This window comes from Bacidia gigantensis (assembly GCF_019456465.1).
Source record: "Bacidia gigantensis strain McMullin 20006 chromosome Unknown contig_255, whole genome shotgun sequence".
In the NCBI taxonomy this organism is placed as follows: domain Eukaryota; kingdom Fungi; phylum Ascomycota; class Lecanoromycetes; order Lecanorales; family Ramalinaceae; genus Bacidia; species Bacidia gigantensis.
In genome coordinates this window covers 1384379-1409268 of record NW_025408605.1, presented here as the reverse complement: position 1 = coordinate 1409268, position 24890 = coordinate 1384379, and the positions used below count along the sequence as shown (strand labels likewise).

The following is a 24890-nucleotide window of genomic DNA, read 5'->3' as shown; positions in this document are numbered from 1 at the left end:
CAACTATATCGTAGATCGAAGCTGATGCTTTGATAATGGGACGAAGCAGACAGGCCTTTTTTATATGGTTACCTGCTCATTCGACAATTGATAATCCGAAAACCGTTTTGTCATCTAGCTCGCACGTCCTTTAGCCCTGGACCAAATGCCGAGGCGGGAATAACGTTGTGGCACCGCGCTTTGATTTCGTAATCAAGGATAAACGATTTTGGCAAAGAATGCAAGCACGCAGAGCAACGCTCGGATTCTTTTGATAATGAATTTTCAGCATAGCATGCTTACGCCAGCACTTGGTTAAGCATCAGGAGCTGATCTATATCAACCTCTGCTGTTCAATCACCTATTTCCATTTGGACGACAGAACATGTATCAATCATTCCGGAAAAGCACACTGATGCTCTCGCCATGATGCACGCGACGAATCGCCTGTCATTTGTCAGCCAGTCACTTTTCATCAAAAGGCAGAGCACATACCTCAGCAAATACATGACCCACGTCAAGCACCTCCAATTTAGGGCACGACAATTCATGCTCCTCCTGAGGTACACTATTCGTGACAATGACCTTGTCAAGGGCGCTTGCGTTGATTCGTTCGATTGCATCCCCGCTTAAGACTCCATGCGTAATGAGAGCGTAAACCTCTTTGGCGCCCTCTTTTTTCAGGAGCTTTGCAGCTCGAGTGATGGTATTAGATGTATCTGCAAGGTCGTCGATAAGAATGACAGTGCGATTCACGACATCGCCGACTAAAAGCATTGTCGCATTTTGCCGGTCTGTAATTTTTGTGGGTCGTCGTTCCTGGTTATGATATGTCAGTCACAGCCACCTCCAACTTCAAAAATGCCACTTACTCTGTGAATGAGTGCAAATGGCATGCCTAAGCCATCCGCTATCGCCGTCGCTCTTTTCGCTCCTCCAGCATCTGGGCTGACAACGACAGCTTGCTGGTAATTTGGTATATTCTGTTGTATGTATCTTTTCAATATTGGTCGACTATGGAGATTATCGACTGGAATATCGAAAAACCCTTGGTATTGTGGATCATGCAAGTCCATGGTGATGACATGGTCTGCACCAGCGCAAGTGAGGAGGTTTGCGACAAGAGTCCCAGACTGAGCCACCCATTGCTTGTAACCGGGCCTTGGTTGAAATGGTGTTTCCTTTGACGCCGACGATGAGTCAGACTTAGTAGATTCGCCGGTGTCACTCCTCGTTGGCTGTCTCAAGGTGGAAGCGCGCTTTAGGTGTTCAGGCCCGTTGTGTTGGGGCTCTACGTCGTCAAGATGCGTCTTAGACAAGGCTTTATTCAGTCCACTGACGCCGTTCGAAATTGGGTTTGGGGCGTTGCACTCGAATGGGGGCTTGTTGTATGCGTTTGATGTTTTTGAGAGAGGGGCGCCCGCTTTCTTGTAGGGTATATCGCTTTGCCTTGAATAGGGAAACAGAGGGAGGACAGCTGTCTAATGTATCATAAGCATCGGTCAAAAATGGAAAGGGTAGACTCCGCAACGTACCACCTTCCTTGCGCTTGCCGTCTTGCATGCGGATATTGTGACGAGGAGCTCCATGAGGTTGTCATTGACAGCACCTGAGCCAGTCTGCAGGACATAGACATCCTTATTTCTGACGCTTTCTTTGATCTCAACTCTGGTCTCTGCTTGAAGTGAGCTCCAGGCTTCATTGGTGTTTTGTAGCATCACTGACCGCCAACAGAGAATTTGGACAAGAGGCAGCTCCCAGACGGTATGCCGAGATGACTACACACTAGCTGAGAGAATGAGGGATGACTCGATCCCCCAAAGACGACGATATTTCGCACCATTGCGCTAGGATTGTAATCCAAAGAGGTAGAGGGTTGCGAGAGTCTGACGATAGCTTTGACGTGGCCCTCAAAGGAATTGGTATAGGAGGACTGTGTCACACATGTAACATGAGATGGAATATGCTGCTACCAGCTGAACAATTAATAGTCTTTAGCCGTGAGTCAAGCATAATTCCTCGAATTCAACTGCTTGCACCTGTGTGCGATAATTTACACAGAACAAGCCTTCAAAGTTTTTATCCCACTCCCCCACGTCACACTGGCCTAGCCCCACGCCCTGCCGCAGGTCTTTCCCCTGGAACTGCTTTTCACTTCGCAGAAACCATGCTCGAACAAAGGAACGTACAGCGAACTCCTGAAGCCAGTGTATGCTTACGTGTCGTCGATGCTAAGTGGATTACTCATGAATAATTTGTGTTCGAACTAATTGCTCCTTGACCCTCCCTCAGCATTGGAATTACTGCCTTCGCGTTGTTTCAATTGCATGTCGCTCTCTGCGGCCCAATACCCAGTGTAACCATCCAAGTACAATTGTTGCCGTCGACTTCGGCTCAGTCTTTCTTCCCTTGATTTCTCCACATTGAAGGCGATTGGAGCATTGATTGCATCAGGTGCTTCATGGCGGGGTTTGAGCAACAGCTTCCACTCTGTGAGCCTTACTGAGTCCCACATGACATAAGCTCGCTGTCGAAAGTACCAGTTCGATTTCAAAAAATAGGAATTATTTGAGAAGGAACAGTTGGCCCAAGCCCAAGCTGCGCGTGGACCAATATCTGGATCAGGACTAAAGGGCTGCTGAAGCTCAAGCGCCTCTTTCGAGGACTGATTATTGGCATGAATCAGACCTGTGTACAGAAAATGGCTGTCACAAGGAGGGTATTCAGTCAGGTGTTCGAACCGTTCGTCGTAAGTCTCCGTACATATAAAATCATGTATTTTCTCAAGCCCCCAAGTCAGGACGCCCTCCTTGAACCAGTTGTCAGGTACTGCATAATCATTAGTGTATCCGATCTTGACATCTGAATATTCGATATTATGGCTTGCGACGTCATTGAATGGTTCTGAGATTCGTTCGATGAGATAGTCTCGAACGCATCCAAGCTGTTCATTCTCGTACGCGGCGAATTTGTTGAAGAACATGACACTCCGCTCATTGACGTTGAGCCGCTCCGGAAGATCGCCATCTCGTAAACCTCGAAAGCCGAAAAGGTTGCAGTAGAGCTCAAATCTCCAGAATGTACGCTCTAACCTGATGCTTTCCCACATGGTTGGTTCCTTCGGCAGGATATCCTCATCACGCGTGGAAGGGTCCTCCGATAAGGCAGACAGCGCAAAATCAAGGACAAAAAACTGGATTTGCTTTCGAAGCCGCTGTATGGAAAAGAAGTTCGACAGTGTCCATTTGGTGGTGTGAATGAGAGGGTTGCCAGAGAAGTATTTTCTTAGTATTTCTAGTCTCACATCTCGGCTCCATTTTTTGGTTTGCATCGTCAGCGCGACTGCCAGCACATCATGAAGAACATCCGGATTGGTTTGATTTTGAAATGTGGCTTTGACTATGTGACTCTCAGAGCCGATGAACGCCAGGTAGGTTGCGCGGTTCGTCAAAGCAAGCGACCGTACGTCCGATGCATCATCAAATTGCCTAGAGATGAGAACTTTGAGCTCGACGGGTAGTGAACCAAGACTGGCATATTCCATCACTGTCTCGCGTTGATCGCTATTAAAGAGAATATGTTTTCGTAATAGCTCTGAGAGATATGAAGGTTGGAAAGGATTAAAAGAAGTAAGTGATAGGACAAAGGTTGGAAGGTCAGGTCCCGTCACTTAACACAAATATCAAGGTTTCGGTCTAGTCTTTTCTTGGCATGTTGATGCGTACCTGGTGGTATTTTAGCCACCAGCTACAAATCGCAATACCTCCTACTTCAATGGATGGAAAAGAATTTAATGATTGTACAATACTTTCTTCCGCTCTGCATAGTACGATTCCGTGTTCTGTTCTACTCGAAGACGCCACCGAAGATGAGAGAGATTCCATTGCCTAGCTTACTATCGTCGTTCAATGCTTTATTTCTTTAGAGCAATGCTGTTGTCGTACAGATCTGTGAAGTACATCTGAAACATTGTGTGGCGTACCACCATATGAATGAAATCAATGATATCCTCACTTCGCCTCCTTTCAATGCGCACTTCCACAATCTGTTCTGCTTGCAACTCTTCAATAACCCACAGAGCAATCACACTTGTGACAGCTGAATCCATTCAATCTCAAATCTATTCTCTATTTCAAGCCCTTTCGACTATCTGAGTCGAGTCTGACGCTGTTGTTTCTTTGAGAATAATTGCACGCAAGGCCTTGTGTATCAAGATGCCACCTTCAGCTCCCTACACTAGTGCATATGGACAGCCTACGAACAGAAAGGGTCATCCACTGACACCTGTGGAGATGACAGGCGAGGATGAAAAAAGGATAAATGCCGCCCGGCGGACAATCAACCCCATGTATGAGTCGTCGGGTCTAAAGGCGTCCGTACCTTACAGAAACTCATGTTGAAACAGCCCTCCCCGACCATCAGGACAAGGCATCCGGTCAGGTCTGACGACTGAGGACGAGCGTTACTGTCGCGGCTACAACCCTCTGTACTTCGGATCCCCAGCAACCAGAATCAGTAGCGCGCCCCAGGCAGTAAGTCAAGCCTTGTGACAAATCAAGAGACGCCATGGATAACATAGGTTGCAGGGAGATTATGGCTATCAGGGAGAAAGACGTCATCAATTCCCGGCTGATTCGCCAATCAACCATGGCACAAAGGCCACGCACGCCAAGGAAAAGACGCATGAAAACCTGAAGGAAAGGTACACAAATCTCGAGAGGAAGCAAGAGGACGTGACAAGCAAACTTCCCAGGATGATAGGGATGGCCAAAGATGCCGCCAAGGCTGCCGGAGAAGAAGCAGAGTTGCGTAGGAGGCAAGATGAGGCATACATTGGTCACTATCCCACCAAACGAGACCGGCAAGGACATGTGAGAGCTGTCCGAGTGGCAGAATCGCAGAAGGGAAGGTATGAAGCAGACGCGCAGAGATACGCCGAGGAGCTCGAGGATTGGTAGTGGAAGGGACAGGAGCATGGTTCGAGATGGCAGGCGCTCAATAGTATTCAGCATGCATGTGGTTAATCGAGAGAGCGTGCAACCCAGAGAAGACAGTGTGCCTTGATTTGCTAGATTTGCAGAGACTTAACATCATATCTTCAAGACAAGAGAAGGCTTTGAAAGCTTAAAGCATTAATATAGATAGCAGCAATGTCAGATTTTTAAAGTAGAAGGGACTTTAAAATTTTATAATACTAAAGAAGATAGCCGCAATACTAAGTTATTAGGTCAAAGAGGCTATAAAAAGTATATAATATATATAAAGATGGTAGTATAATCGTATTATCAAGGCAATAGAGATATTTTAGCTAAACATGATAATTGATCTGCCCGCAAGAATAGAGTTTCAGAGCAGAAGAGGCTCTAAAGCCTTGCAGTATTAACAGGATGAGCGGCAAGACTTGAGCTTTAGGGCAAGAAAGACTCGTAAATTTTGTACTCTTAATAGCTTCAAAGGTATGATTAGATTTCTAAAGCTAGAGAAGGGTTTAGAGACTTAAAATCTTCAGAATTATAGCTGCAACAAAAGTGTTCTTTAATTTAATAAAGATATATACTGCATTTCGTAAGTGCTTGAGGCAGATACAAATATTTTGTTTAAAAGCAGAGGCTTAAATACATAATCACCTTCATAAAGCAGCCAAACCTGTAGGCTTGTAATTTCCTCGAAGAGCTGCAAGACTCTCTCCTTTAATAGAAGAAATGCTCTCAAGTCTTGCAATACCGATAGAGATAATTAGAACAAGAACGTCTTCAATGATTGACAAGTCTATGATATACGTGACGTTAGTGCTAAATGCTATGGCATATCTGTCCCATAGGAAGCAGTGTCTGGAACGCACAGTTCTCTTCTTGAATCGGCTAGTTTTTCTTGCTTGTAAGACCTTATGAAGAAGGCATCATTTAAAGTGGACTGTTTTTTCAAATCATGGCAGAACACGACAATTGCAAATACCTCCTGAGTTCAACTTAAAGTAGTAGCGATAGGTACAAAGGTAAACTGCTTAGAGGAGAGGGAGCTTTGGAAGTGGGAGGTTTCCTAGAGAGCAAGGAATCTCAAAATTCATTAGTCAAAATTCGATTATTGTTTGGGTATTTAGGTTCAGGGACGAGGAAAGCATTTCGCACGAAGAGAGACTTATGGATTATAGTTGATATTTCGTGAAGAATAGGCCGCCTTGAGGATAGGTCATCGTCCACGACGCAGCAGATCAAAATACTTGTTGAACAAGAACTAATATTGACATGATCAGCTTATGGGAAAGGACGAAGAAACCTATACGCAAGGGTAGAGCGCTGGGAAACCAATTCGTTTCTCTTAGAAGGGAAAGCAGCAATGAACATTGATTACGTTCTAAGAAGTAGGATATCATAGTGTATATTACTTGTGAATTACCAATAGCACAGTCAATTTGTGCGATGAAAAGAACACATCATCCCGTGAGAGTCAAGGACTAGGAAGAAAAAGCATCTCATAGAGAAAATACTAATGAACGTAGACACTTTTCTCAAGAGGTGCAATCCACATTGCACATTGACTGAAACCCCTTATTAAACGCACAACCAAGCGTGCACAAGTAGACGAAGACAGTATTCTGTAAGTGATTGTCATAGGACAGGAAGAACTCTCGTAGAGGAGAATGTACTATACGTTTAGTTACTAGTACAGGCGACAGCAACACAGCAGTTTTCTCTCGAAACTCTGCTTTGGTCATTCAAATAGCCGCGGATAGCAAGTCAGCAACGCAAAGGCTGCAAGGAAGAGAAAACGAGGGAACATGCCTCTTTTAGCATCCGGTCAGCAATGAGCAGTCTCTCTGAGCATTCTGGCGCTTCCAAGTCGAGCGAGTATGTAAACCTGCTTCCTCGATCCTGCGGGCACTTCGAAGCCACTATACTTGCCGAGTGCGTCAATGTTACTGTTCAGTCTCAATCTAAAAGGACTGCAGGCACGACGAACGAATTCTAATGCTCTTCTGCCAGCTGGAGATAATTTTCAAGCATCCATGCCGGTGCTGCGGTGGGTTCCACTCCTGACGTAGCCAGCAGCAGTGGTTTTGGGTATTTGCGCTGATTATGAAAACCCATGGGCCCTGATCAGCAGGCTCTTCCGGTAGTAAGCGGGAGTAGAAGTTGGCATTGAGAAGTAGCCTGGGCATACCTGTCGCTAGGGTCATGGAAGTCCTCAAGCCTTAGATGCTGCGTTGGAACCGTAATTGGTTTGGGTTGACCGTGAAATCCTAGGGCCGGGTGCCGCAAGTCAGACTTTGGGAGCGAAGGCAAGGGATTCAGTCTCGATAGGAAAGTGCTGAATTTATTGTGTCAGATGTTTACATCTTCGTTGAGCTTTGAGGCCTCAATCTGTTATATGCCGAGAGCTTGTGCCCTGAGCGTGGCTACAGGCATGGACTGTGGTGTCTTGCAACCGCTGTGAGAAACGGAAGTCTTGTGTGAAAGTAAGAGAGTTGTTTGGTATAGTGGCGGCTGAATTGTGGTACTCTCGACAGACTAGAAGGCTATCAGCTATTGAGATGACCAAAGAATGCCCGTTTTAGAACTCGGTGCTACTTCGCTGAGAGTCAGACATTGCTTCAAGCGTGAGAGGCTTGTGCTTGGTTGGCCCATCAGTGACAGTATCTTAACGTCTGTGTGTTACAGGACTGGGAGAATCATGACTAATGCCAGTTGCTTGGTCGGCCAATGTTCACCAGGAGATGCAAGGTGTCGCTGACATTGGCATCGGAAGTTCACACCATGATAAATCGAGAATTCGGCCTTTCCACTAGTCATGCTTTTGCTCTAATATCATTTGTGTGACGTGCATTGAGCTAGGAAAGAAGGACTTCGCCGATCAAAGTATACGACCGACCTCAGTCTTGCAGGAAGGATGGCCAGAGTGTTCTCGAAGACGCAACGGGAAACTTGGGACAAGATTTCCTAGTGCAACTGATCAGATGTGTTGGCCGATCTATGGCCCTGGAAATGGTGTTAGCTGTGTTAGGCTGTTGGGTACAATCCATGGCTGCAGACGACAGTAAAAGCATCGGCGGGACGACAAAGGAGAGCTGTGCGAGGCATACCAATGAAGACTTGGAAAAATGCAGGGTGAGTAGCGACAGATATTATTGAGAATGGAGGCGTCTTAGGCAATGACGGCTTATGCTTGGGAAGAGGTCCACATTGTTGACCAAATTCTGCAGGTCTACATAAACGACAGATGGAACGGATCTGTTGGGTACAGAGTGTCAGGCACTGCTACGCATGCCAGATGGGAGGACATGACTTGATGAAAAGGCCTCGTCACGAGAACGCCGAGAGCCAGCGCCGACAGACAGGAGGGTGATGGGCAACAGTGGCAGGTCGCAATTGGAATGATAGCACAGCAATGCGCCAAAAGCGGGTCTTTTCCTGCTTGGTGGAAGGAAATGGTACGGACGAGAAAGGGGTCCTGGCTGTCTGGGCTTGTGGATTCAGATGGAGACCGGATGCGCGAATGACAGCTGCATGTAAGAATCTGGGGATCTGACAGGCGTTAAATGGCCGTTAGGTGGCGGGAGAGAATTCTCGTCTTGGTTTATGGTAATCTATCTGTCGTCCACGATTTGCCTCTGGTCTCCCGACAACCGGGATGCCATTGTCGTTGCGCTCAGCCCGTGCGTGACACTCATCTAGACGGATCCATGAGAGGTATTTCATCATTCTAGGACGTCAGTGCGCCAAGTCGGCATGAAACAATTGTAATCTCGACGTTTCCACCCAACCACCGCCCATGAACCATGACAGTTTTCATAAAAGACGCGCTTGATGACTGTGCTCCCTCTCCCGTGACATGCAAGCCTCCTTCATTTCAGGTCGTCCGTTAGAGTATATACGACATGTATGGTGAAAAAAAAGGTAGAGTACACGAAGCGAAATGCTCGCCATGCATAAAGCTGAGTGTGCAAGATGAAGATTGGGAATTGAAGATGTCTCGGTGAAAAGCCTGCACCTCCGGGGCGAGTTGATGCGAAGAAGAAGAAGAAGATGCGAAGCATGATCGCTAGTACTGATCTAAAAGGGACCTCAGCCAGTCGCACTGCAAAGGTAGATGACGAAGAGTAAGCTGGTTGTCTTTGGTGGGTAGCGACCCAGCGCCGGAGCGTTGGCTCACCCTGCATGTTTGGGCCACCGATTGAAGAATGCAGTAGACTTGCTGGAAGGCTCTGCGCTGTGTCTAGCCATGGGTGTTAACTCTCCCGTGCTTCACTGTTTCGATCACTAGAACCGTTTCGAGAAGAGTCCTCAATCTCACGCGCATCCGACCCGGCCGGGTGACGGTGCCGTGTTTCAGGTTGCGCCGAATTCCTGCCGCTTTCGGCTTCAGAGAAGGATTGGCGGCTGCTGTCAGTGCGATTGCGCGAGAAGTCGTGGCCTCTGGTTGAGGCGTCGCTTGGCTGCCTGGAACGTCGATGTCGATTATTCGATGAGGAGTGTTGAGAGAAGGAGGGAGACGGTTCCGGAGGAGCTTTGTGTTCGCCCGTCGCTTTCCGTTTTTTGGGTGAGCCAGTATAGTCTGATCGTCGATGAGAAGCTGGCGGTTGCGAGTATGGTGAGCTATTTTTTGTAGCAGGGGTGCCGGGATCTTTGTCCTTCGCAGTCTTTGACTCTGGTGGCACATAGTGATGGAAATAGATAGTAGGCGAAGAAGATTGATCTTGCGTCGGAGCGGTCTGCGTCTGCTGTAGAGGGTGTTGGCCTGCAATCTGAAGGTTTTGCAGGCCCGAGGATGGTGGTTGTATATGCAGCTCGTTTGTGTTGAGACGTGACAGCACGCCTTGCGAGGGTGCTACACGATTGTTTGATGAGGGTGGAGCTGCTTGAAGAGGCTGCTGCCCTCGTCCACGGTCGGCAGGATTTTGATAGGCAATTTGTTGGCTAGGTTGAGCTTGCTGCAGAGACTGGGTCTGTGATGGAGGCTGCATCTGCCCGTAAGGATTTGGGTTGGGACCTGTGATCAGCCTCGTATCCCGTCTTTGGTCCGGTGACGGTGCTATCTGAGCCTGTTGCTGCTGTTGCTGCTGCTGCTGCTGCTGTTGTTGCTGCTGCTGCTGCAACTGTGCAGCCTGCTGTTGCTGTTGAAGGCTCATTTGTGTCATGTAATGTTGCGCCCATTCAAGGCTCAAATTCGAAACATTTGCTCCACCCATACTAGCAAAAACCATCGGTACCATGGGTGGTGGAATACCACCTCGTAATGACTCCTGCAGTATTTGCTGCTCTACTTTGCGTTGTTCTAATCTGAGTGTCTCTTGTCGCGTCCTTTCCTCTTCCTGCTTTCTTCGATCTTCCTCCGACTTCGCGGAGAGCCAGCTCCGCATGGACTCGTCTTGGCCCGTCCATTGTGAGGGTGCACTAGGCAGCGAGCCGAGATTGATATTGTTTGCAGGTGGACCTCTGTCAGATTGCGGCTGCGGTAGAACACGATCCATTCGATCCATTGCGGAGGGGGCGGCAAGCCGCGGTGCGATGTGCTCATCATTTCAGAGGCGGGATCTGGTAGTGATGGGAATGCGTTTGAAGTTTTGGGTGGTGAAAGGTAGTATGAAGCTGGATCGCGCTGCGAGTCGGTATACGCATGAAGGCTAGAGGGCTCCTGGCTCTGAGAGGACTTCAATGTGAGCGAAGAAGGTAAATGCGAGGAAGACATTGCCATGGCGCCGTCATCGGTAACATAAGAAAGGTTCGGGTATAATTGGAAGGGTGTGGGTGGAATCACCTTGGTAAAAGGGAAAAGAAAAGACAGTCCAGGGCTGTATATGTCTATGATCCGAAATCCACGAGTGCGAGGGTTCTGTTCAACAGACAGGCATGGTTAAAGTCTGATATTCTCAGCTGTGGTAAGAGTTGCACCCAATGAGAGCAAAATACCGGACAAAGTCAGAAGCAGAAGCGGGTATGGCGAACCGATACAGGCAAGGAGGGAAACCGGGTCCAGGCCGAGAATTGGCTGGAGCCGTAAATGGAAACAGGCAATGCAAGGACGATCGCCCCGGATGCGCGTGGCTTCGCAGGGAATGTAGGCAGGAGCTTGAAGAGGATAGAAGCGAGATGGGCAGGTGGAATCGACTTACGGGTGATGTACAAGGTGTCTTGACCGGACAGAGAAGTGATATTCATGCTGCGCAATCTCAACTTGCGAAGAAGGCAATCATGGGGCGGTCCTCGGCCGTCAGGACAACTATAGACGGGCCAAGCGCTCATTTGATCAGTTCACCTCCTAGAGTCACAGGCGAGTAACAATCTAGCTCCCCTTGTCCGCTCTGGCATCATAGGCTTCATACTCCGTAATAGCATGCGCTTTCAGCCTGGATCCGGCCATGGTTCAGGGTCTTCAGCCACCGGGGCCACCATCTTGTTAAGGCTTATCCTCCACTTCCAAGCTTAGACTCCGGGCACTTTCCGCCCCAGCCATTGGATGCAGCCGGACGCCTTCCATGCCGGAATAGGCTGCCCAGCACAAGCGAGGACAGATTGTGGAAGTCAGCTCCGTTTCATGATTTCATCTAGATTGGGGTAACCAAGATTGATCACGGGCGCTTGTTTCTGTGGTTCTGTTGCTTTGGATTGGGGGCTTCGATGAGCTGGTGGCTGCACCTAGCCTTCTTCTTGGGTCCAGGTGCTGCTTGTACGGTGTGACAGCCGACCAACCAGCAAGCACTCCAGAAGGTGTTTGATTGCTGTCAGTCAGCGAATGCTACCTATTTGCTTTAGCTGCATCATCGTGACCCCAGCGCCTCGGTACTACCCTGTGTGAAAGATCAGTGCACTGCGGTGGATCCATTATCATTTTATGATTTGATCTTCATGCGTTCAGCAGTGTGCACTGACTGCCGCCAGCAACGGTGAAGCTCAGATGACCCGTTCTCGAACGTATGGTCGCTGCTTTGGTCGCCTACGCAAGCTGCGGCCCGAAAGGGCATTTAACACTTTTGCATGCAGAATATCAAACATTTGTTGCAGAGTACATAAGACCCATGCCACAACTCAGCGGCAACACCAGGCAGTCTCCTTATCGTAACTGCATGTGTCTCCAATCTGAGTCCTACTGCCATCATGATGGGTAATGCATCGCCAGCGCACTTTCAAGACCTCGAACCATCTCGTCGTCGCTACCAATTGCATAGGCCGCGGTCCCTTGAATCACAAGCCCGGGCGAAGCTGCGTGTGGGTTCTGTTCATAGTCTACAGGGATGTCCGCGCTCTTCGCTTCGACTTTGCTTGTTGAATGTCAAGCAATAGTTGCGACCAAAGCTGTGGCCAGAAGCTGCGACATCGTCTTGACGCTTAGGCAAGTCTTGATGACCTATTCAAGCAATGATGGACAACCACATGGCAGCTTTGCGGACGCGCTTGTTGATCAAACGGCTCACGCCTCATCCTAATCGTTACGACTTACTTTGCGATGGCCCTCTCGAGCAACGTTTGCGCAAGATCACCGGTATATAGTTCAAAGTCGTTCAACAAGCAATTAAGCCTTGGAGGTGGGGATGATCCCTTCCGCCACTGGCGTCAGTCATAGCAACTTTAGGCAAGAAAATTTCTACGCGCTTTCCCTGTTCCAGGAATCACGCTTCGTCTTTCCCTCTGGAAGATTCCTACTCTGGAAGTTTGGGGCCCCTACACGTCGCTTACTTAGCGCTTCGCTGCTCGCCGAGCTCACGCGTGGAATTTGACGTCGCGGTTTGCCAAATGTGGTTACTTTGTGGCTTCCTTTTGTCGAGGAGTGCTGGGTTCAAAGGCAGCCGGAGAAGAGGATTTCCGGATTAGGTCCTCAAAGCGATCATGCTATAGTGTGGGACGTACGACTTGTTGGACCCGATAGGAGATATCATTATTTTTGTCACAGCGACAGATGATAGCATTAGGCAATGTTCGAAACACAGAAAGAAATGAGTAATGAAGAGCCAGTAGTACTGTCAATGAACTGACAACTCTAAAGATATGTCTTGGATACAATGAGAGTGCTTTGTCCTCGATGCAGGACCAAAATGTTGATGTTTCGGATCTCGTCTTACTTCTGATAATGCGCTGGTATTAGTTAGCTTTTGATCCGTCTTGTAAATGCATAGCTGCGATTTACATCGAGGCCCATCCTTAATAGGAATATTGCAAAGGTATCAAAGCCTTCTTTTCTGTTTTCGCGCGTCGACCAGATCGCTGGGAAGCGCTTCGTGATCACACTCCAGAAAGATCAGTAAGGGCCATGTCTTTCATAGCAGATCGTGAGTGCAGCGACAATGATGTGATAATGATGCCGGAGGAAGCATGGTGTCCTTTGACTATTTGTGGAGACCTCTGTTGTTAAGGGTACTCAATCGTCGTCATGTATTGTAACGCCTGTCTCATCAGCAGTGGATGTTGCGTAGCCATTAGGCATGACGGATGCTGGTCTTTGCGCGCCACCAGCCTCTTCTGCTGTATCAGCCAAAGCATTTCGATCTCTACTTGCTGCCTCATCATTCTTCTCCTGCCTCTTGTCCTTGCCTCCTTTTCGCTGCCTTTGCTTTTCTCTTTTCTTCCGGTTTTTCTCGGTCCGTTGGTCATCCTTCTTATGCTGCTCCTCCCTCTTACTCTCAAAATCAGCATCAGCTTGCTCTTTCGCTGTCTCCTCATCCATTTGTTTCAGCCTCTCATACTCCCTCCGACGACTGGCTTTGTAGACGTGAAATTCGCCCGAACCAGCACCAGCACTTGAACCTTGTACATTCGCGACGATTTCGGGCGGAGCAGGAAGCTTGGACCTATGATCGTGGCTTACAGTTGAGGGTATATTGACTTCGCGCTCGGGATTTGCGAACAAGGCTTCCACTTCAGAGGCCTGCTTCGAGAGAGGACTCAGGGCACGCCTTTTAAGAGGGCGCTTTGAGCGCGGGTCTTGGGAGGTTGGAACAGACTCCGGGATGTTCTCGGACATGTTTTGTTCTGTGTTTCTGTAAAAGCCATCGACCAAAGAAAACTGAAGGTTGTCACTTTGTATTCAAACAATCCCTGAGCAAGAAGGTTCAGATGACATTGACGTGCCCTATAATCCTTGGCATTGCTTGCGCGTGTGATGCAACTCGAATGTTTCCACGAAGAGCAGCGCTCCCTCCGCTGGGAAGCGGGTAATGGCTGATCCCTTGTATGAGCTTCTCGCTCCATACTTCCATTCTTCAAAGCCTGAGACTCAAGCTCCAAAGGCCATTGACGGCACCACAGGTAAATATCTGAATCGGCTGTCGACCCTACCTCTGAGCGCTCTCAGCTCTTCCGAAGATGATTCCCTGGCCCAGTCTTCACACACGAACCTACTATCCCTCCAGGCCCTGTCCGCTCGTTCAAACGCAGCTATAGTCCTCTCCGCAGACCATCACTCGAATCTTAGCGAAAATCTGCCCAAAGTAGTTGAAAAATCCGAGGTGCTGCGCCATGATGTACCCAAATTGGACGAAGAGGCGGTAGGCTTCTCAGGGAAATATAGCAGGAGTACGGAGAATGAGATACTCAACAAACGAAAGATGGCGCTGCTGATGGCTAGAAATGTGGATAGGCTTTCCGACATACTCGATCTACCAACACTGCTCTCCTCCACTATTTCATTTTCGACCCTTCAAGGGGCTTCGAATGCCAACAGCTTTGCGTCTGCATTGGACCTGCACTCTCATATCAAGAGACTCCATCTATTTTATCAAGACTCTCAACTCGTTGCCTTAATTTATCAGCAAACAGACGAGGCCATGCAAGAAATGACATCCAACCTCATAGCAAGTCTCAAGTTACAGAACATCAAATTGGCTGCCGGCATGCGAACCATCGGCTGGCTTAGAAGAATCGTACCTGAACTAGATGCATCCCTAAACAACAAGGAGGGTAACCTTGGGGCCCTCTTCCTCGTGTGCCGATTGGCAACATTGACTTCTACCCTTGCTGCCCTAGAACCGTTGAGCGACTTAGCAGACCAAGAAACAGCCCTCCGAGAGCGCGATGGCAAGCTCAGTAGACCCAGCACTACCAAAGACTATTGGACTCAGGGTCAGCAAACAGAAAAGTATCTTAAAAGATACATCGAGATTTTTCGGGAACAGTCATTTGCAATCATCTCGATGTATAGAAGCATCTTTCCATCAGCACATGAAGCAGCAGCCTACAATAGGTCGGCTCTGAATGTTAAGACTCCGGGATTACAGTCTATAGATTCAATACGGATGGGCAACGAATCCCAAATATCAGCTTCGTTCAGTACCTTACCGTCGGCTCTTGCCACATTTCCTATGCATCTTATTGATCTACTCTCCTCGACACTCAAGCAATATCTGCCCAATCTACGCGACAAGTCGTCTCGGGAGAGCCTTCTGACTCAAGTACTCTACTGTGCGGGTAGCTTAGGCAGATTGGGGGGCGACTTCAGCATGCAATTAGCCACATTGGCTATCGACATTGAGGACGACGATGAGGACGACGATACGGAGACACAATGGATCACGGTCATGAAGAAACATCGCGAGCTCGCTAAGAAGCTCGAGAAAATGGCTAGCGGTGCGAGTTGAAAAGTATCGCTTAGAGTACATTACTCTTCCTCGCTCTCTTCTGAGCTCTCAGCTGCGACATTTTGCTGCTGGATGCTCTGGAGCTCATTTTGCTCCTTCTCAGCCTGCTGCTCCTCCAAGGCTTGCTCTAGCTCAGCTTCGAAAAGATCATCGCCCTCTTTATCCCAACCATTGTCGTTGGCCGATGTATCTTTTGCTCCTGCCGTATCATCTGCCGGCTCCCCTAGATCTATCTCTTCAACATCTTGATCGCCTTTCGTATCTCTTTCGTGATCGCTTTCTCCTCTAATTGAGGGGCTCATAGAACTCGCAGCTGATCTGAAACTGATGGGTCCACTGCTCCGACCACCCTCGTTTAGAGCATTTAATGCCGATCGCCATGGTCTGCTGTTGCGAGGTGCAGAGTCACCCATGTCTATAACTAGCTCATTTGGATCGCTGTCCTCGCCATCTGCATCGGCCTCTTCTCTAGGATTCGGTGAAAGGTATCGCTGTTGGGGTTTTGATGGCTTCTTGGGCTCAGTGACAGAGCGAGGTCGCTGGATGGGAGAGGTGGCTCGAAGTAGCGGAGATGACGCGAATGTGTGATTTGGCATGGGAGAGGAGATACGCGAGGGTTGTGGTGAGGAATTGGCCGCGGGATGAAAGAAATGCCGATAGTCGTACGGGTTATTCGGGTCGGGGGGAAGCTCATCTGGATTTTGGTCGTCTTGATCACTTCCAAAGAGGTTGTCGTCGCCCTCTGCCGGACTCGAAGTCTCTAGCTGTGGATGCTGGCGGGAAGCATCTTTGTTTGACGGAGTGCTGCGCAGGTTGAAGTAGAATCCTGCTTCCAGCCTCTCGAGGATGAATGAAGATTTTGCAGAATCGTAGACCAAAGCGAAGGAATCTAATGGCTTCTGAACGCCACGATATATATATCTACCAGCTTCCCTTTCATTTGATATGGATAAATCGTAGTTGTCGCCTTCTCCGTCGATCGATGAAGCTTTGACAGTCGCAGCCTGGCCTTTCAAATTGACTGGTGTGTGGTTGTACTGCACACTGAATCTCTGCCGCTTTCGTGGGCGTTCGTCACGCAACAAATCCTCCCCAATAATGATTGGGTATTTGCCTGACTTCGTGGGATCAATCAGCGCTGAGAGCGTTGCAGCAGCCATAGTCGTCGAGCAGTGAACCGCGTTCGAAGGTGATGAATAGTAAGGATGAAGCAGCGACAATAGAAATAACAAAGAGCGCGGCCCCACTCATCTAGCCCTTCCACTTTCGTCTCGCCTTTTGACGCCGGGAGTTTCGGCGTTCCCGCTGTCTGAAAGGATGTCTCGACCTGCCGTAAACAACGACATGGACTTAGAACTATCGCAGACCATCCGATTAATTCAGTCGGAAGGCTCCAGAGGAAGATGATCAAAACCTGCGGCTCCCAAGAACATTGAGCATAGCCTGCTCGGAAGCCTACGATACGCCCCGCTGACATGCATGTACTAAAAGAGAAGGCCGCTCGCGGGAGCTGTGCCCCGCAAGGTGATCTATCCTCAACGGGGTAATTTGACTCGATCACGACCCTCCGAGGGCTTCTGGTGGCCGGGCTAGTCTGCAAATCATGGCCAGTGTGGCCACCAGCTGGAGGCGGACGAGACCCTACGAAAGGGTGGGAGGCCGCGAGGCTGAATGTCGAGTCATCGTCAATGGAATTACTTACCTTGATTATCATTGATCCGCAGTTCTCTGCTTGCATCAACCCTTCTTTGCGTAAACCTAAACGACTCTATGTCATTCGACTGCAACTACTGATTGGCGCATGATAAGATGATCGAACGTTCATGAGACCGGGATTATGTCCTTCGCTTACTCGTCATCAAAGTCAACACAGCCTTCAAAGGTGAAGATTGAGTGGGTAGTCTAACTTTTCTAAAGGAAGAACGGACCACTGATTGATCCATCAGTATCGTCTTCATTCCCGCAATCGGTGCAGATGCGCGCAAAACGTGGGAGCGTACTCCGGAACGGGCAGAGACAGAGGGGACGCAGCGTTTGGACCTTTGCGTACTTGACAGGCTGAGATTTACAGCGCAAGTTCATTTGTATGATCATTTGACCAGAAAAGAAAGGAGCGTTGAGGTTCCAAAGATCAAGAAGCCGTTAGCCGAACCGCAACAAGCTGTGTACAATGAATACTTACAGACAGGCAACCAAGTGGCGGCCTATGGAGTGAATGATTGGGCTGATAGATTTCTGGAGTGTATGAGAACTCACCGGCAATCCCGAGATGTCGTGGACAGGCCGATCATCTTCATCTGCCATAGTACAGGAGGCAACGTACTGAAGGCAGCATTGACGAAAAAGTCTGGCACCGACGTTAACGAGATCGCAAGTAATACCATCGCAATTACATTCTTTGGTGTACCCCATCATGGATCAAGCGTCATCTCAGGGAATTCGTATGAACGTGCTGTTCAGAACAAGCTAAACCTCAAATGGCCCATGTCCAAAAGACTACGGCAAGACTTCCAAATCCACGAGAATGAAGGGCTAGAGCTTCTGAATCATAGATTCGCTGTCGACATCGTAGGGGTCAAAATACATAGCTACGCCGAGACCGCCGACACCATTTTAGACCTTTTGACGGTCGCCAGAGGAGGTGGTGAGCAGTCGACGACTTTTCGACTCTGCATAGTGGACAGCAGGTCAGGCAAATTGGGAACGGCTCAAGTTCCAGTAGAGGATGAAGAGTCTATGCAGCTTGATCTGACCCATGTGGAACTCCCGCGTTTTTACGAACAGGATGGCCAACTTGAGTCGTATCTTACGGCGATCGAAGAACTTGTGAAGGGATACGACGCAAAGGACCAGAGAGAATACCAGATGCTCAAGAATAAGATCATGAAGGATGTCAACATTCACATTCATCAATTCTATGGAGATCCAAATTCGATGCGAGTAATTTTGGCGAAGCCTACGCTCGAGGACTTCCTGAAGGACGGGCCGGACAAGACAATGATGAGGCGCCTCGACAATCAAGACACAGACCTACCAGGTACTGCTGAGATGGAACGGCGTCCAACCATTGGCTTCACTCCTGCTTCCGAGCAATCGGTGCCTGTAGTGCCCAATGTTCAGATCAATGGTCCAATAGATGACGACGCACACAGCAATCATGAATCGCATTCTAAATCCATGCTTGCGCCACCACCAGTGCCCTCTCCTCGAAGTATACACACCCAACGTCCACCAAAGATCGATGGTCCCGAGTCCTCGAATGGGGTGCCTCCTCAGGTAAAAGCGGTGAGATTTGCCACAGGACATGGAAATGAGAACAAGCCGGCAACTGCCGCCACGGTTCAATTACCAGCTCAAGGATCAGAACGTTTTCGATGGATTCATGTCCCGTTCACGTATCCAGGATGGGTCCACCAAGTTCTGGGAACGATATCGGAGGACAAAAGTAACCTGAAATTACATCAACAACTACTGCTTGACAAGATATGGCTTGGTCAGCACAATCAATCCAGACATGCTTCGCCGCATGCAAGATTCGTAAGGCCTTCTGTAAAGGCACTTTACCCAGAAGGTGCCAAAGAATCTGATGCGCTTGCAATGCCCTCGAGTTCGTGTGATTCTGTGCAACTCGTTGCATATATGCCATATCTCCACTGGGACAGCTTCAAAAGCATGAAGGAACGAGCTAATGTCATTAACCGCCGTCTTGATCAGCCTCAGGCACGTCCAATTCCCCGTGATATCACTCTTGGCAACAGTCTAGAGCACAAGTGAGACCCTATGCCTCCGTACCCCAGCTTGGAATAGGAGTTATCGCTGACCAATGGCTAGACTCATCTGGCAATTTTTGACGTTAGACAGGCCTTTGCACTGCAGACGAACGCTTGATCAGTATGGTTACCCCTCTCTTCGCAACACCATAGTCCGGGACCATGATCAAATATTGTGGAAACGAACCAGACTTGAGTTGCAGAGGACACCCAGCAGTCTATCCAATTCGACCACGGCGAAAGCCAAAAAGCCGCCCAAGCCAATGGATATCCAACCCAACGTGGTTGGGACGGAGAGTCACATACCAAAAGTCCTTATGGTTGATCAACTTTGGATGTGGATCGTAGATGACGCAACTGTTGTGACGTTCTTCCCTGGCAGGGAAAATGACAACCACACTGGGTGCTCCCGCGAAGGCGACGTAAGGAGCTTGATTTATCAAGACATCAACGGAGATTTCGCCAATCAATGTGATGTAAGTCCACATTTTCTTAGTGATTTCGCGTATATCCATCGAAGCACCGGCTAACCTAAAGGTAACGTAGGATCCGTATGACTTCGCAGCGCTCGCTGTACGACATGCAATCCGAGCTTTGCTTGCGAAGACTACTGATCGGAATTTGCAAGCATTTCGCATCTTCGAAGAGTACATCAGCATCCTGACCGAAAAGCAAAATAAATCTTGGAAGGATTTCCGGAATAATCAAAACCTCAAGATTGAGGACATGGAAACCGAGAAGCACGTGAACAACAGGGAAGATCTGAATTCCCTACTTGAGCTTCGCGACATTGAGGATGGTAAGTCAATGACTTTAGACATGATGTGCCAGACACGGGTTGACAATTCTATTAGAACTCAACACCATTGACAAACTCATACGAGAACAGCAGTCGGTTGTTGGGGATATGACCATTCGTTACGAAGAATTGAACCGCGCAGGCAAAGGCCTCAAAGGGAAGGAGTTTCTCGCAGACATCACCCAATTCTTGAGTGAGCATAAAGTGCAAATTGACAGCATGCGCGACAGTACACAAGCTGCCAAAAAAGCGTATACGGAGTTGCTCGACATGAAACAGAAACAGGCCAATGTGATGGAAGCCCGTCTGGCAGGAAAGCAAAGCACGGTGGCGGCCAGACAGTCTCGAGCTGTCTTGATCTTTACCTTCATCACCATCATCTTCTTGCCGCTTTCCTTTTTGCAAGCGTGTTCGGGATTAACGCGAAAGAGTGGAGTGGAGATGGTACGCATTACATGCGCCTGCACGATATCTTCCTGTACATGATCATGCTTTCACTGGCTGTGATCACCATTGCACTATTGGCAGCCTTCAGTAAACCGGCAAGGAGGCTGGCTATGCGATCGTGGCACTGGATAGGAATTCGCTACCAGACTTTGTTCCCGTCGAAGGCGCAAACGCGCGTGGATGATGAGATGACGGTAGATAATTTCAATTACGACGTGGAAAGATATGGCGCCGACACCAACGAGAAATACCATAACAGCCGGTTGTCGACGGTATCTCGGACACAGACTGCACTTCATCTGGACGAGAAGTATGAGAGTGACATGGAAAGGAAGCGCAACGGCTCGGTGAAGTGGCTGTCGAATGGGTTCGGGCACTGAATCGCATTGTACACAATTTCTGGGGGCGTTGATTTGAAAGTTCGGGCTGAAGGAGTAGGAGCAGAGACCAGAGACCAGATACCAGATACCAGATACCAGATACCAGATACCACACATAGATGAGCTTGTGATGTTGTAGAGGGCATATAGATGTAGATAGATGGGTGGGCAATACCTGAGATGACCTGTGCGGGGAAGCAGTCTCGTCCGCTGTGGCGTTGCACGAGACCAGCTGAAAAGCTGCCTGGAGACGTCATTGAGCCGCCCGCAACAAGAAATTGTTATTATTCTTATTATTCTTATTATTGTTGTTTGTGATGGATAAATAGGCAGTCTGACCTGTCCATGTATTTTCTTCTTCCACCTTCGTCTGTCCTGCAATCTAATGTCGCGAAAGAAGCGAGCGCTCATCTGCGTGCATCCTGACCAGGCTGCGGGCGGGTTACGCCGGCCACGCGTGTACGGCGCCACGTATGGCAGCCACGGCGAAAAGCAGACTCCGGGGGGCCAATCGCATCTGCGGTCGATGATTCATGGGCAAAGACCAAAAGGATGATACGATCCACTGCAAGGCCAACGATGAGAGTACAGGTGCGCAGAAACGCCTCCTGAGGTCTGCGAAGGCCCAGGCCAGCAGTTGTCAGCAGCACCATTTTGGGCAGGGGGACCCACCGTATACAACTAATCAAGCAGCAAGTGCGTATCCGAGCTCGACTCCAGGTCATCAAGTGTTTCTCTACTACTTCCTCTGCACGATCATTGAGGTATCTGAACTTGAATGCCGATAGCTGCTCTCACTCTCTCTTTCTTCATCTATCGGAGTGGCTTTGCGGCCCTCACGGGACTTTCCTTTGTTTGAAAATGAAACTTGCTTTGCCCTTGATCTCGTTTCGGCTGCTCTGTTTCATTGGCCAAAAAGTCCGTGAGAGTTGGTGCGCTTCCTGAATTGTGTTACGGTGAATGCAAGTCATGCGTTTGAATGCATTCAGATTGGTACTGCGTCTGCAAGCGATCATCTCGCTGATGAGCAGTTCTCGTCATCAATTTCGGCGTCAGCTCAGCGCGAGTCTCGCTTTGTTGCGGAACAGGTCAAGAAGAGGCTGGCTGAGTGAGTCTGTTGCATCGTGTCGCATGCGGTGACAGTAATAATATTATTCATGTAACTAACAGACTGTTCTGTTGAATTTCTGCCTGCGAAACGCACCCGCTAGACTAGCGCCCTTTCGGCGGTTTCTAGGCAGTTGCCCCTTCCCGAAGTGAGCGGGTCCACCGCGGTCTAGACCTTTCAACCTCCAGACTGTCCCCCAGGCTCAATGCTCCTTCCCAAATTCCCCATTCATTATTATCTTGAGCTCCCTGTCACTGCCTTGTTCGTTCTCTCTCTCAGTATTGTCCCTTCTTTTCTGTACGGCCTCAACTTTACTCTCACTTCGACCAATCGCACTTTACGCCCGCGAACATTCGCAGTCTTTCTTGAGCGCTGGAGGCCAATGGGTTCGAAGGAAGTCTAAGTTGCTATTGTCAGGGAGCTCCATCAGAACTCGAGTGAATTGCATTGCTCGACCTCAACAGCCTATTGTCTTTGGACAATATAAGTCGTGGGCCACTTGCTATGACGCTTACTACCCGGACTAAGAATCTATCATTGTCCGCCGTTTCCATCCACGATGAGAATCTTTCGAATGTATCGGGTACCATACCACCGCCTCTGACAGAGAGAGGTCACTCCGACTCGGTCGTACCAAGCTGTCGACTGTCCCCCGATAAACAAGAGCAGGTCTTGAGCCATGCCTCCCCATCCCTGACAACGCAACTTCACCGCTCTACCAAAGCGACCGAGGACATCGAATCTCCTACCATTTCATCTCGGCTCAAAAACAAGCAAGATCTTCGCCTTCCACCTTTTCAATCTCTGGGAATCACAAGCCAGACCTCCGGGCCTACCGCTTTGCTCACTCCGCCTGAGGAGCCTCCTAATCCTTTGCCAATCGGCAACGTCACCTCTCACCCACGGGACCAGATTTTTTTCTCTCACTTCAACATGCCAAAAACCCCCGCTGATGGACTTGACCCGGACTCAGCGTCTGGTCAGCAAAGGGAAAGTTCAACCTTGCAACAATCGGCTATCACGATCACCACCCCCCACGGCCACCAATCGACAGTCCCGCCACAAAGCACACCGGTCCCACCAGAACCACAAACTGCCACAAGCCAAACAAACTTTGTCTCCGAAGCTGTTGATCTAGCAGGTGAGTCCGATTCATCAAGTGTCAATTGGTCTGATGGCTAACGATTTCAGTTTCTACGGTGGTAGATAATACCCCTCGGCCTGTGTACAATGTCTTGTGTCACTCTCAACCGTGTCCATTTGCCAATGGAGGGTCTCCGACCACAGCATTCAGCGAGTTGTTAACCTCCCTTCAAAGCAGAATTCCCTCGCAAACTTACATTGAGATCACTCACGCAGTACCACCACAATTCAATATGGGTCAAGTGCCTAATAGCCCAGCTGCGACTCCCAACCCAGAACAAAACGCCCCAGTCGACTACTTCAGTATGCCATCGACCTTTTCCAAGGCAGTGGTAGCAGCCTCCTACCAGGACGTTCAAGCGTTTCCTGTCCCTTCATCCCCGCATCCAATCGTTGCACCCACTACTGTTCAAATCTCTCTCTTAGAGCGCTTCATCCCACCATCCTCGACATATGAATATCACGATCTCTTCTCCACTGACACCACATCAGCTCTCGTCGACCGCCTCACAGAACTATCTCCAAGCCGGGGCACTCTGCTCTTTATCTACCCCACCAAGGCTGGTGCCCGAAAATTTAACTCAGACTACCTTGCGCCCCTCTTACATCCTCTCCTACGAAACCTTGTTGGAATCTACGACTTAGCTTCGGATTTTGGCAGGAACATCGCGGAGTGGAATTCAATCAGCCCAATGCTTGAATATGACCGGATGAACCAGAAGCTAGGCCTGCTACTAAGGCAGCTTGGTCGAATACGAAGCTCTAAGCCTAGCCATCCTCCGCCAAAGTACGAGATCGCCTTCAGTGCTGCGAAGAAGGTCGATCTAGATAGGGACTCGTGGATGGCATGGTACATTGTTCAAGAGAAAGCTCGCATTCAAAGAATTGTAAAAAACTACTGGGTCCGAGGACAGAGGATCCCAGAGGGCATGACGGAGGGCGGTATATGTAGAGAGCTATTCCAGGGGCTGGAGAGAAGAGACTACTCTCCCCAAGCGCCGCAAAGAGACGGTGTCGAGGTCGGTGTGTGGGTCGTGAGGAGGACTGCCTGAAGAGTTAGGATTCCATTGGACCGTACCCTCCACTGCGATTGTGGACTGAACTCTCCACTCGTGCGATCTTGCTTGATCGATTGGTGTGGAGCTAGATGCAGTAAGAGAAGACATTATATAAATTACGATAGCGCGGCGTTGGATGGAGCCTGCACGAAGAACGCGATACTTCTCTTGTTATTGTGAGCTCTTGGGTTTGAATAATCTGTGATTGGTCTTCTACATATTGCATAGCGAAGTAGGTACGGTTAAGGCATTAACATAGACTAATGAGAGAGATTAATTCGTCCCGAAATCGGTGAACAAAGCAACTTTCTTTCTCCAGCTCACCTTGCAGAACCGGGAGAATATATAAGCCCGCGTCTATTCAGCATTGTTGCAGCTACCCTTTCTGCGGGTCTTCTTCCTAGGCACCAAGTGAGCTATAATCATTGCTTGGTCAAATATGCCTTGCAGATGCGAAGGATGGGCTTGCTACTTGATGGCGTGCGGAGCGTCACTGCCTTGCCATTGATATGGCTAGAAGGCAATTTCGCGCCTTTTGGGGGTAGGTGGTGCTGCTTGGAGCGTAATCAGTCTGAGTGGTTGTTGCTCCATGTCTATCGATCAGGCTGGCAGGCAGGCTACCACGATACCGAAAATGACTA

The 24890-nt window shown here is 49.1% G+C and overlaps 9 protein-coding genes across 9 annotated transcripts; 4 read left to right on the top strand and 5 right to left on the bottom strand.

Moving 5' to 3' along the window:
- Nucleotides 1–369: 369 nt before the first annotated feature.
- KY384_007174 (uncharacterized protein) lies at nt 370–1697 on the bottom strand (the record flags this gene model as incomplete). The annotated part of the gene is made up of 4 exons (XM_044815666.1): nt 370–426; nt 475–798; nt 852–1460; nt 1515–1697. The coding sequence occupies 4 exons, from the start codon at nt 1695–1697 to the stop codon at nt 370–372; spliced, it is 1173 nt and encodes a 390-aa protein (XP_044667540.1).
- Nucleotides 1698–2245: 548 nt separating this feature from the next.
- On the bottom strand, nt 2246–3523 carry KY384_007173 (uncharacterized protein; the record flags this gene model as incomplete). Its single annotated transcript, XM_044815665.1, has 1 exon — nt 2246–3523. The coding sequence occupies one exon, from the start codon at nt 3521–3523 to the stop codon at nt 2246–2248; it is 1278 nt and encodes a 425-aa protein (XP_044667539.1).
- Nucleotides 3524–4193: 670 nt separating this feature from the next.
- Nucleotides 4194–4937, top strand: KY384_007172 (uncharacterized protein; the record flags this gene model as incomplete). The annotated part of the gene is made up of 2 exons (XM_044815664.1): nt 4194–4351; nt 4559–4937. The coding sequence occupies 2 exons, from the start codon at nt 4194–4196 to the stop codon at nt 4935–4937; spliced, it is 537 nt and encodes a 178-aa protein (XP_044667538.1).
- Nucleotides 4938–9205: 4268 nt separating this feature from the next.
- On the bottom strand, nt 9206–10456 carry KY384_007171 (uncharacterized protein; the record flags this gene model as incomplete). The annotated part of the gene is made up of 1 exon (XM_044815663.1): nt 9206–10456. One exon carries the CDS (start codon nt 10454–10456, stop codon nt 9206–9208), a length of 1251 nt encoding a protein of 416 aa, XP_044667537.1.
- A 2873-nt stretch (nt 10457–13329) lies between these two features.
- Nucleotides 13330–13932, bottom strand: KY384_007170 (uncharacterized protein; the record flags this gene model as incomplete). Its single annotated transcript, XM_044815662.1, has 1 exon — nt 13330–13932. The coding sequence occupies one exon, from the start codon at nt 13930–13932 to the stop codon at nt 13330–13332; it is 603 nt and encodes a 200-aa protein (XP_044667536.1).
- A 193-nt stretch (nt 13933–14125) lies between these two features.
- Nucleotides 14126–15544, top strand: KY384_007169 (uncharacterized protein; the record flags this gene model as incomplete). Its single annotated transcript, XM_044815661.1, has 1 exon — nt 14126–15544. One exon carries the CDS (start codon nt 14126–14128, stop codon nt 15542–15544), a length of 1419 nt encoding a protein of 472 aa, XP_044667535.1.
- Nucleotides 15545–15564: 20 nt separating this feature from the next.
- On the bottom strand, nt 15565–16704 carry KY384_007168 (uncharacterized protein; the record flags this gene model as incomplete). The annotated part of the gene is made up of 1 exon (XM_044815660.1): nt 15565–16704. One exon carries the CDS (start codon nt 16702–16704, stop codon nt 15565–15567), a length of 1140 nt encoding a protein of 379 aa, XP_044667534.1.
- A 315-nt stretch (nt 16705–17019) lies between these two features.
- Nucleotides 17020–20940, top strand: KY384_007167 (uncharacterized protein; the record flags this gene model as incomplete). The annotated part of the gene is given in 6 exon segments (XM_044815659.1): nt 17020–17087; nt 17491–19314; nt 19376–19790; nt 19861–20113; nt 20169–20440; nt 20452–20940. The coding sequence occupies 6 exon segments, from the start codon at nt 17020–17022 to the stop codon at nt 20938–20940; spliced, it is 3321 nt and encodes a 1106-aa protein (XP_044667533.1).
- A 1612-nt stretch (nt 20941–22552) lies between these two features.
- On the top strand, nt 22553–24243 carry KY384_007166 (uncharacterized protein; the record flags this gene model as incomplete). The annotated part of the gene is made up of 2 exons (XM_044815658.1): nt 22553–23189; nt 23240–24243. The coding sequence occupies 2 exons, from the start codon at nt 22553–22555 to the stop codon at nt 24241–24243; spliced, it is 1641 nt and encodes a 546-aa protein (XP_044667532.1).
- Nucleotides 24244–24890: the final 647 nt, after the last annotated feature.